The sequence below is a fragment of the Coregonus lavaretus genome (genome assembly GCF_964263955.1).
Source record: "Coregonus lavaretus genome assembly, chromosome: 7".
NCBI classification, from domain to species: domain Eukaryota; kingdom Metazoa; phylum Chordata; class Actinopteri; order Salmoniformes; family Salmonidae; genus Coregonus; species Coregonus lavaretus.
Genome location: NC_139994.1, coordinates 5,823,814 through 5,835,989, shown reverse-complemented (window position 1 = coordinate 5,835,989; position 12,176 = coordinate 5,823,814). Strand labels below are relative to the sequence as shown.

Here is a 12,176-nt window from a genome sequence, read left to right as displayed (position 1 = left end):
CACTGCTCCTCGTTTATTATCTATTATCTATGCATAGTCACAATATGTAACTGTATTTATTTTTCTGTGCATATGTGTGTGCATATGTGTCAGTGCTTACTCCAAGCCTTGTTTGAGGGCCCCATACACCTCCTCCACCCTCTTGGGCTGGGGCTCTCTGGAGCCGCTGCTGGCCTTGTGACCTGACAGATGGGGCTTCTTGGGTTTGGACGTGGGCTTCTTCTGCACTGCAGAGTTCCCCATGAACGAGTTACACCTGGACACACACACACAGAAAACACAGATTGGACGGTTTTCTTTGGGTCCTCAACAAAATAAATAGTCACAAAGGAGGTATTTTTGAGGTCAATACAGCCTTTTGGACTCCTCACTCCATATGAGTCATGTAGTTATCTTTTCATAACACAGCTCGGGGTACAGAAAAAGTGCACACACACCCATTGCCTAGTGACAGCCCAATCGCCTAGCGACAGCCCTCACCGCAACCTGGCCCCAGTATAGTAGGCGGAGGGATATGAACTGTACTGGGGTCAGGGGTTAGTCTTCTGCTGGAGTCCACTAACTGCTCTAGTGGCAATGTGTGACATTCAAATACTCTTTACACTATTATCTACCCTACAGTGATGGAACTGGTTTGAATGAATGAGGTCCTCATGATTGACTCTTAAACCTCTAAGATTATGAACAAATCATATTTTCACATACTAGGTTTTTCAATGCAATCTCTACCTCTGAGTTTAGCTACTACTAATTCTATATAATCAAGTATCGTCAACAACTTTAACAACTGGTGTGTGATGGTGTGTAGTGTAGATTAGAGGAACACAGCAATGGTATCTCTATATTGAGAAATACAGTGCCTTCAGAAAGTATTCACACCCCTTGACTTTTTCCTAATTTTATTGTGTTACAGCCTGAATTAAAAATGTACTAAATTGAGATTGTGTCACTGATCTACACACAATATCCCATAATGTCAAAGTGGAAGTGTGTTTGTAGATTTATTTATTTTTAATGAATAAATACAAATTAAGCTGAAATGTCTTGAGTCAATAACAATTCAACCCCTTTGTTATGGCAAGCCTAAATAAGTTCAGGAGTAAAATTGTGCTTAACCAATTGCATAATAAGTTGCATGGACTCATTCCATGTTCAATAATAGTGGTTAACATGATTTTTGAATAACTACCCCATCTCTGTACCCAACACATACAATTATCTGTAAGGTCCCTCAGTCGAGCAGTGAATTTCAAGCACAGATTCAACCACAAAGACCAGGGAGGGTTTCCAATGCCTCGCAAAGAAGGGCACCTATTGGCAGATATTGAATATCCCTTTGAGCATGGTGTTATTAATTAGGCTTTGGATGCTGCATCAATACACCCAGTCACTACAAAGATACAGGTGTCCTTCCTAACTCAGTTGCAGGAGAGGAAGGAAACTGCTCAGGGTTTTCACCATGACGCCAATGGTGATTTTAAAACAGTTACAGTGTTTAATGGTTGTGATGTGAGAAAACTGAGGATGGATCAACCACACTGTAGTTACTCCACAATACTAAGCTAAATGACAGAGTGAAAAGATGGAAGCCTGTACATAATACAAATATTCTAAAACATGCAACCTGTTTGCAACTAGGCACTTAAGTAATACTGCAAAAACATTTGCATAGAAATTAACTTTTTGTCCTGAATACAAAGCGTTATGTTTGGGGCAAATCCAACACAACACATCACTCTTCATATTTTCAAGCATGGTGGTGGCTGCATCATGTTATGGGTATGCTTGTCATTAGCAAGGACTACAGAGTTTTTTAGGATAAAAATAAACAGAATAGAGCTATAAGCACAGGCAAAATCCTAGAGGAAAACCTGGTTCAGTCTGCTTTCCAACAGACACTGGGAGACAAATTCACCTTTCAGCAGTACAATAACCTAAAACACAAGGCAAAATCTACACTGGAGTTGCTTACCAAGGCGACATTGAATGTTCCTGAGTGGCCTAGTTACAGTTTTGACTTAAATTGGCTTAAAATTCTGTGGCAAGACATGAAAATGGCTGTCTAGTAATGATCAACAACCACCTTGACAGAGCTTGAAGAATCAAAAAAATAATAATGGCCAAATGTTGTATACTGAACAAAAATATAAACGCAACATGCAACAATTTCAACAATTTTACTGAGTTACAGTTCACATACGGAAATCAGTAAATTCAAATAAATTCATTAGGCCCTAATCTATGGATTTCACATGACTGGGCAGGGGTGAGGTTGTGTTTTCTCTAGCAGGAGGTAAGCTTGGCTTCTTATATGGTGTTGAGTAAAGCTTAAACCATGTATTTAGATTGTAGGTAGGTAGTTGTAGTTAGGTATTGTAGGTAGTTTATTTAGGTAGTTATTTAGGTAGTTATTGTAGGTTTCTGTAGGTAATTATTGTAGGTAAGTATTGTTTACGGCGGAGCCCGGCGAAGCACGAGGCTAGCTAGCTAGCGGGTAGCTACTGGTAACGTTTAGCAACGGTGGATAGTTGCTTCCAATGTTATTTCACGCTTAAGAGTACCTGTAATTAAGCCAGCTAGCTACCTACCATTCAGCCGTTTTTCTAACCTCATTATCTGAGGCATCAACGTTAGGTAGTTAGTAGCTACTGTACTTAATTACACCTACTGATTGCAGAAGACAAATGTCAGCTGGCGTCGGGTAAGTTTGGCTTTATACATAGCTTGGGCTTCGTCGAGTAAGGCTTAATTATGTATTTAGATTGTAGTTAGGTATTGTAGGTAGGCCCGCAGCACGAAGCTAGCTAGCTAGCCGTTTTTCAAACAAAGTCAACACAGTAGCCATTGCTAGCTAGCCAACACGACCAGCTAACTGTACTGTAGCAGCTAAATACAATATATTTGTGCTAGCTAGCCAACGTTTAATTTTTGCTGCGTTATGAAAGGAACTAGACACGGACACAAATTATCTGTTTAGTGTGTTAACACACTATTGGTAGTTTGTTGTAACCAAGTATTGGTGCTAAACTGTGTGTTATTGGATGCTAGCATGCTAGTTAGCTATGGCGTCATAGTTAGGCATCGTGGGCTGTTGTGGGTAGTTATTGTAGGTTAGCATTGTTTTCGGCGGTGCCGGGTGTAGCACGAAGCTAGCTAGCTAGCCGTTTTTCAAACAAAGTCAACTCAGTAGCCATTGCTAGCTAGCCAACACGACCAGCTAACTGTACTGCAGCAGCTAAATACAATATATTTGTGCTAGCTAGCCAACGTTTAATTATTGCTGCGTTATGAAAGGAACTAGACACGGACACGAATTATCTGTTTAGTGTGTTAACACACTATTGGTAGTTTGTTGTAACCAAGTATTGGTGCTAAACTGTGTGTTATTGGATGCTAGCATGCTAGTTAGCTATGGTGTCATAGTTAGCTAGTTGAATAAAGTAAGTTGAGTCTATTCCTTGAAACATTGAACCACTGTAGTTCACAACAATTCTAATTTCTAAAAGTGGAAGTTGGGAGAGTTTTTGTTCGGGTGGTTCAGTGAAACAATTATAGTTTCTGAGGTGGAAGTTTTGGTGAGGAGGCCCTACTCTCTCCTTTCCCAGATGTTTAGTTCATTTCATTCCGATCTCCTCTGCATTATTGTAGCCATTTGCTACAGCCTGTCAACTATGCCTCTGCCTATCCCTGTTCTCTCCTCTCCGCATAGGCTACACAAACGCCTCACACCGCGTGGCTGCTGCCTCTCTAACCTGGTGGTCCCTGCACGCACCCCACACCTGGAGTTCCAGGTCTCAGGCAGCCTCTGGAACTGCCGTTCTGCTGCCAACAAAGCTGACTTCATCCCAGCCTATGCTAACCTCCAGTCCCTCGACTTCCTGGCGCTGACGGAAACATGGATTACCACTGAAAACACTGCTACTCCTACTGCTCTCTCCTCGTCTGACCATGTGTTCTCGCATACCCCGAGAGCATCTGGTCAGAGGGGTGGTGGCACAGGAATCCTCATCTCTCCCAAGTGGACATTCTCAATTTTTCCCCTAACCCATCTGTCTATCTCCTCATTTGAATTCCATGCTGTCACAGTCACTAGCCCATTTAAGCTTAATATCCTTGTCATCTATCGCCCTCCAGGTTCCCTTGGAGAGTTCATCAATGAGCTTGACGCCTTGATAAGTTCCTTTCCTGAGGATGGCTCACCCCTCACAGTTTTGGGGGATTTCAACCTCCCTACGTCTACATTTGACTCATTTCTCTCTGCCTCCTTCTTTCCACTCCTCTCCTCTTTTGACCTCACCCTCTCACCGTCCCCCCCTACTCACAAGGCAGGCAATACGCTTGACCTCATCTTTACTAGATGCTGCTCTTCTACTAATCTCACTGCAACTCCCCTCCATGTCTCCGACCACTACTTTGTTTCCTTTTCTCTCTCGCTCTCCTCCAACACTACTCACTCTGCCCCTACACAGATGGTAATGCGCCGCCGCAACCTTCGCTCTCTCTCCCCCACTACTCTCTCCTCTTCCATCCTATCATCTCTTCCCTCTGCTCAATCCTTCTCCCTCCAATCTCCTGATTCTGCCTCCTCAACCCTCCTCTCCTCCCTTTCTGCATCCTTTGACTCTCTGTGTCCCCTATCCTCCCGGCCGGCTCGGTCCTCCCCTCCAGCTCCGTGGCTTGATGACTCATTGCGAGCTCACAGAACAGAGCTCCGGGCAGCGGAGCGGAAATGGAAGAAAACTAAACTCCCTGCCGACCTGGCATCTTTTCACTCCCTCCTCTCTACATTTTCTTCATCTGTTTCTGCTGCTAAGGCCACTTTCTACCACTCTAAATTCCAAGCATCTGCCTCTAACCCTAGGAAGCTCTTTGCCACATTCTCCTCCCTGCTGAATCCCCCCCCCCCTCCTCTCTCTCTGTGGATGACTTCGTCAACCACTTTGAAAAGAAGGTTGACGACATCCGATCCTCGTTTGTTAAGTCTAATGACACTGCTGGTCCTACTCACACTGCCCTACCCTATGCTTTGACTTCTTTCTCCCCTCTCTCTCCAGATAAAATCCTGCGACTTGTGACTGCAGGCCGCCCAACAACCTGCCCGCTTGACCCCATCCCCTCCTCTCTTCTCCAGACCATCTCCGGTGACCTTCTCCCCTACCTCACCTCGCTGATCAACTCATCCTTGACCGCTGGCTATGTCCCTTCCGTCTTCAAGAGAGCGAGAGTTGCACCCCTTCTCAAAAAACCAACACTCGATCCCACTGATGTCAACAACTACAGACCAGTATCCCTTCTTTCTTTTCTTTCCAAAACTATTGAGCATGCCGTCTTTAGCCAACTCTCTTGCTATCTCTCTCAGAATGACCTTCTTGATCCAAACCAGTCAGGTTTCAGGACTGGTCATTCAACTGAGACTGCTCTTCTCTGTGTCACGGAGGCTCTCCGCACTGCTAAAGCTAACTCTCTCTCCTCTGCTCTTGTCCTTCTAGACCTGTCTGCTGCCTTTGATACTGTGAACCATCAGATCCTCCTCTCCACCCTCTCCGAGCTGGGCATCTCCGGCACGGCTCACTCCTGGATTGCGTCCTACCTGACCGGTCGCTCCTACCAAGTGGCGTGGCGAGAAGCTGTCTCCGCACCACGTGCTCTCACCACTGGTGTCCCCCAGGTCTCAGTTCTAGGCCCTCTCCTATTCTCCCTATACACCAAGTCACTTGGCTCTGTCATATCCTCACATGGCCTCTCCTATCATTGCTACGCTGACGATACACAACTAATCTTCTCCTTTCCCCCTTCTGATAACCAGGTGGCGAATCGCATCTCTGCATGTCTGGCAGACATATCAGTATGGATGACGGATCACCACCTCAAGCTGAACCCTGGCAAGACGGAGCTGCTCTTCCTCCCGGGGAAGGACTGCCCGTTCCATGATCTCTTCATCACGGTTGACAACTCCGTTGTGTCCTCCTCCCAGAGTGCGAAGAGCCTTGGCGTGACCCTGGACAACACCCTATCGTTCTCCGCTAACATCAAGGCGGTGACCCGATCCTGCAGGTTCATGCTCTACAACATTCGGAGAGTACGACCCTGCCTTACACAGGAAGCGGCACAGGTCCTAATCCAGGCACTTGTCATCTCCCGTCTGGATTACTGCAACTCGCTGTTGGCTGGCCTCCCTGCCTGTGCCATTAAACCCCTACAACTCATCCAGAATGCCGCAGCCCGTCTGGTGTTCAACCTTCCCAAGTTCTCTCACGTCACCCCCCTCCTCCGCACACTCCACTGGCTTCCAGTTGAAGCTCGCATCCGTTACAAGACCATGGTGCTTGCCTATGGAGCAGTGAGGGGAACGGCACCTCCGTACCTTCAGGCTCTGATCAGTCCCTACACCCAAACGAGGGCATTGCGTTCATCCACCTCTGGCCTGCTGGCTCCCCTTCCTCTGCGGAAGCATAGTTCCCGCTCAGCCCAGTCAAAACTGTTCGCTGCTCTGGCACCCCAATGGTGGAACAAGCTCCCTCACGACGCCAGGACAGCGGAGTCACTCACCACCTTCCAGAGACATTTGAAACCCCACCTCTTTAAGGAATACCTGGGATAGGATAAAGTAATCCTTCTACCCCCCCCCCCCCCCCCCAAAAAAATAAAAATAAAAAAAATTGTAAAGTGGTTATCCCACTGGCTATAGGGTGAATGCACCAATTTGTAAGTCGCTCTGGATAAGAGCGTCTGCTAAATGACGTAAATGTGCCCTTGAGCAAGGCACTTAACCCTAATTGCTCCTGTAAGTCGCTCTGGATAAGAGCGTCTGCTAAATGACTAAAATGTAAAATGTAATGGGTGGGCCTGGGAAGCCATAGGCCCACCCACTGGATGGCCAATCAGTTTTTCCCCAAAAAAGGGCTTTATTACAGACAGAAATACTCATCAGTTTCATCAGCTGTCCGGATGGCTGGTCTCAGATGATCAACGCAGGTGAAGAAGCTGGACGTGGTGGTCCTGGGCTTGCGTGGTTACACGTGGTCTGCGGTTGTGAGGCCAGTTGGACGTACTGCCAAATTCGCTATAACGATGTTGGAGGCAGCTTATGGTAGAGAAATGAACATTCAATTCTCTGGCAACAGCTCTGGTGGACATTCCTGCAGTCAGCTTGCCAATTGCACGCTCCCTCAAAACTTGGGACATCTGTGGCATTGTCTTGTGTGACAAAACTGCACATTTTAGAGTGGCCTTTTATTGTCCCCAGCACAAGGTGCACCTGTGTAATGATCATGCTGTTTAATCAGCTTCTGGATATGCCATACCTGTCAGGTGGATGGATTATCTTGGCAAAAGATAAATGTTCACTAATAAGGATGTAAACAAATGTGTGCACAAGATTTGAGAGAAATAAGCGTTTGGGGAATTGGAGAATTTCTACATTTTCTACATACGATCTTTTATTTCAGCTCATGAAACATGGGACCAACACTTGACATGTTGCATTTATATTTTTGTTCAGTAATACAATCCAGGTGTGGAAAGCACTTAGATACTTACCCAAAAAGACTCACAGCTGTAATCGCTGCCAAAGGTGCTTCTACAAAGTATTGACTCATGGGTGTGAATACTTATTTAAATTAGATATTTCTGTTTGTCATTTTCAATAAATGTGCAAATATTTCTAAAAACATATTTTCACTTCGTCATTATGGGGTATTGTGTGTACATGGGTGAGGGGAAAAAAATCGATGTAATCCATTTTGAATTCAGCCTGCAACACAAGGCACTGTAGCTACTTCCTTATAAACAGCAGGATTATGGGGACACAGTGACAGCAGATTCCTCCACTCGACATGTCAGAACATGCCACATACTGCTGCCTGCCTGGAACTCACTACTGTAAGTCGTTCTGGATAAGCTAAATGACTAAAATGTAATGTAGAGCTGCCACAAATCTAGGCCAGCGTGCAAAATGAGACCGTGTTGCCTTGGGGTCACGCAAGTGTAGCTAGCTATGCCATGTTCAGTAGCAGTGCTCGAGTTGGCAGGCAGGCAGGCACGCTCACATATACGCTCATAGACACACGCTCACACACACTTTGATGTCCTTGCCCCATTCCCTTGAGCTCCCTCATTATCTGTGAGACAGTCGTCTGTCAGTCCCTCAACGCTCACCCAACTGATTCACGTAAAGCAACTACTACATCCACAGTCAGAGAGGAGGAAAGTATCTTTCAAGTTTGAAGTTTTAATGTCACGTGCACAAGTACAGTGAAATGCCTTTTCTTGCAAGCTCTAAACCCAACAATGCAGTAATCAATAACAACGTAATACTAAAAATAACAAGGTAGAACAGAAACATACGAGAAATAAAATAAATAAATAAATAAATAAGAACAGGAGAAAGTAAGTAAGCATACTATATACAGGGTCAGTCAGTTCCAGTACCATTTTTAGAATGTGCAGGGATACTGGAGTGATAGAGGTAGATATGCTTCCAATGCTTCACTGAAGAAGACTGAGGTCTGAGTTGAAAGCAGCGTTGACATCAATGCATGATTTAAACCCACTTTCCAGGTTATGCACAGATGTATCAGGTAAGGATTCAGCCTTCTGTGTCTACTAAAAAAATGCATCCTTTATGGAAAACTATGAAGTTGCGCTTAGGCACTGATCTAAGGTCAGCTTTGCATTTTCTCCACTAACAGCTAAGGTTAGAATTGGGGTACGACACACTGATCCTAGATCTGTGCCAAGAAAGCCTTCAGGCATCTTCCACCTCTGTCATGAGCCTCTCACTCCACCGGGTTACCACCTTAATTTTCTTCCACTCTGCTCACCACTCTCTCTACTCAGCCTAACTAGCTCCACCTGTCCCTGCTCTGCTCTGCTCTAATTACTCTGCCAGCTGCGCTGCATTACCCACTACCTCTCCCAGTATTTAAAGCCCTGTCTTTCAGCTCTCCTTTGTCAGATCGTCTGCAAAGCTCACACCCGGAACCTGTTTGCTCGCGCTTCTGGCTCACCCTGGTTTTGTGTTCCCGGACCTGCCTGATGTTTGGATACTCTTCTGCCCCAGGAGATCCAGACCTGCTTTTTGCCATAACGACTCCTGACTACTCTTCGATCCCGGTAACTCTGACCAGCCTTCTGCCTTGCTACTACGTATTTGGATTTCCCTTGAACTGTACTGCTGCCTTGTTTCATCCGCCCTGTTGTGTCTGTGTCTCCCCCCCCCCCCAGGACTTCTGGACCACCCACCACCGGCTTCATAGGACGCATCGCTGCCACTGGGGGGGGGCACAGACCCAGCACATTGGACGGGATCCCTGTTACCCCTGGAGCCTTCACTCACTCCCTACTTCCCTTTTCCCTTAAGTTTTAATAAACTTTCTGGTGTGACGCAATTGTGGTCCTCTGGTCGTCTGTCTGAACCGTGACAGTACGATCTGACCATTATGGACTCAGCGCACACTTCCCCCGACATGGAAACCGACGAGCATGAGCAGCAGTTCCAGCAGCAGCAACAACAACTCGCCATGATCATTCAACTCCTCACCAACCTTACCCCAGCCAGTCTGCCCACCAGCCCTGCCCCCGAGTTACCTGCCCCGGTCATTGCAGCCGCTGCTCCGGAACCCAAGATTGGAAACCCCGAGCGGTTCAACGGCGATTCAACCCAGGTCCGGCCATTCCTGACTAGCTGCCGACTTCAGTTCTCCTTGCAGCCAAGGACCTTCGCCACGGAGGGGGCTAAAGTTGGGTATGCCATCACTCACCTGACGGGCCGAGCTCGACTCTGGGGAACAGCAGAGTTCGAACGTCAAACCCCCGCATGTGCAACCTTCGACCTGTTTGCTGAGGAGATGCTGAAGGTGTTTGACCTGGATTCACCAACCGCAGAGGCGTCTCGTGAACTGTTCAGTATTCGACAAGGCAGACGTACAGTCGCAGACCATTCCATCGACTTCCGAACCCTGGCTAGACGAAGTTCTTGGAACACACCATCGTTGGTGGACGCGTTCTTCCATAGTTTGGCTGACTATATCAAGGACGAGTTGGTCTCCCATGAACTGCCTTCCACTCTTGATGAAGCCATCGCACTGACTGTCAGGATCGACAGAAGGATACAGACCCGTCGTCGTGAGAGGGGGCGCCAAGGTCCACCTACTACCGGCATTCGGAGAGATCCGACTGGGCTCCTGTCATCTACTGCCACTCACCCAGGTCAGCTTGATCAGTCTGAGCCTATGGAGATTGGGCGAGCCTCTCTCACTCCTGCAGAGCGCCAGCGCCGCTTCACCTCAAACCTCTGCCTCTATTGTGGAGGTGATGGACATCGTGTGGTAACCTGCCCTTTAAAGGGCCGAAGCTCACCGGGCATAGGGGGAGTCCGGTTGAGTTCAATGACCATCCAGTCCTCCGACCGCAAACCCCTGCTGCAAGTTCACCTCCGCCTCTCTGACTCAACTCACACCCTGGCTGCTCTGGTGGATTCTGGCGCTGAAGCCAACATAATGGACATCAAGCTGGCACGCCAACTGGGACTGGAGAACCTCCGTTTGACACCTCCTATTCCTGCCCGGGCACTGGACGGACACTTACTCGGATCGGTCACTCATGTCACGGCCCCGGTCTCGATGGGTCTGTCCGGAAACCATCAAGAAACTATCCAGTTTCACCTGCTCCCCTCTCCAGGCCAACCCCTCATCCTGGGTTACCCATGGCTCCGCCGGCACAACCCTCAGCTCGACTGGGTGACCGGGGTGATCAGGGAGTGGGGAGAGGACTGCCACCGAACCTGCCTGCTTGCTGCCGCACTACCCCCTCGGCCAGTACCTACTAACTCCGCTCCTGACCTCTCCAATGTCCCAGAATGCTACCATGGTCTCAGAGAAGTGTTTAACAAAGCAAGAGCCACATCTCTGCCCCCTCACCGACCGTACGACTGTGCCATCGACCTCCTCCCTGGAACAGCCCCTCCAAAGGGCCGTCTTTATTCGTTGTCTGCTCCTGAAAGAAAGTCCATGGAGGACTACATCAATGGCTCTCTGTCCGCAGGATTAATCCGTTCATCTTCATCTCCTGCTGGTGCTGGCTTCTTCTTTGTGGGGAAGAAGGACGGATCTCTTCGCCCCTGCATCGACTACAGGGGACTCAACGACATCACAGTGAAAAACCGTTACCCTCTGCCTCTGCTCACCTCTGCTTTTGAGTTGCTCCAGGGAGCCACTGTTTTTACCAAGTTGGATCTCAGAAACGCTTACCACCTAGTGCGGATCCGGGAGGGAGATGAATGGAAAACCGCATTCAATACACCAACAGGCCACTACGAGTATCTGGTTATGCCTTTTGGCCTCACCAATGCTCCTGCTGTGTTCCAGGCTCTAGTGAATGATGTACTGCGGGACATGTTAAACAAGTTTGTCTTCGTTTACCTGGATGACATCTTAATCTACTCCAGAAACCTGTCTGAACACACCCGCCATGTCCAGCAAGTCCTTCACCGTCTTCTGGAGAATTCCCTCTACGCCAAGGCAGAGAAATGTGAGTTTCACGTCAAGACAGTGGCCTTCCTGGGGTACATAGTGGCAGAGGGAAGTATCCAAATGGATCCTGCCAAAGTATCAGCAGTCACTTCATGGCCAGTTCCGGAGAACAGAAAGAAGCTGCAACAGTTTCTGGGGTTTGCTAACTTCTATAGAAAGTTTATCCGGAACTACAGTACCGTTGCTGCCCCTCTCACTGCTCTAACCAGCACCAAGCAACCCTTCACCTGGACCCCAGCAGCCGACAAAGCCTTCAGTACCCTCAAGGTGAGGTTCACCTCCGCTCCCATCCTCCAGATGCCTGATGTGGACCGGCAATTCATTGTGGAGGTGGACGCCTCGGATGTGGGAGTTGGTGCTGTGATTTCTCAGTGGGCTGCGGAGGATAGGAAGCTCCATCCCTGTGCCTTTTTCTCACGTCGGTTGTCCCCCTCTGAGTGCAATTACGACATAGGGAACCGTGAGCTGCTGGCTGTGAAGCTTGCCTTGGAGGAGTGGCGTCACTGGCTGGAGGGGTCCACCATTCCATTTCTCGTTTGGACCGATCATAAGAACTTGGAGTACATCCGCACGGCCAAACGGTTGAACTCCAGGCAGTCCCGCTGGGCCCTGTTCTTCACCAGGTTTAATTTCACTCTGTCATAC

General features: G+C 47.9%; 1 protein-coding gene across 1 annotated transcript in view; it reads right to left on the bottom strand.

Moving 5' to 3' along the window:
* LOC311132870 (rho family-interacting cell polarization regulator 2-like) overlaps positions 1-12,176 on the bottom strand; it is a gene marked incomplete at its 5' end in the record, with an annotated part of 97,760 nt that overhangs the window by 36,586 nt on the left and 48,998 nt on the right. The window contains one exon of the mRNA XM_084166227.1: positions 101-256. Coding sequence (XP_084022353.1) covers positions 101-256 — 156 coding nt within the window. The remainder of the gene's footprint in view (positions 1-100; positions 257-12,176) is intronic.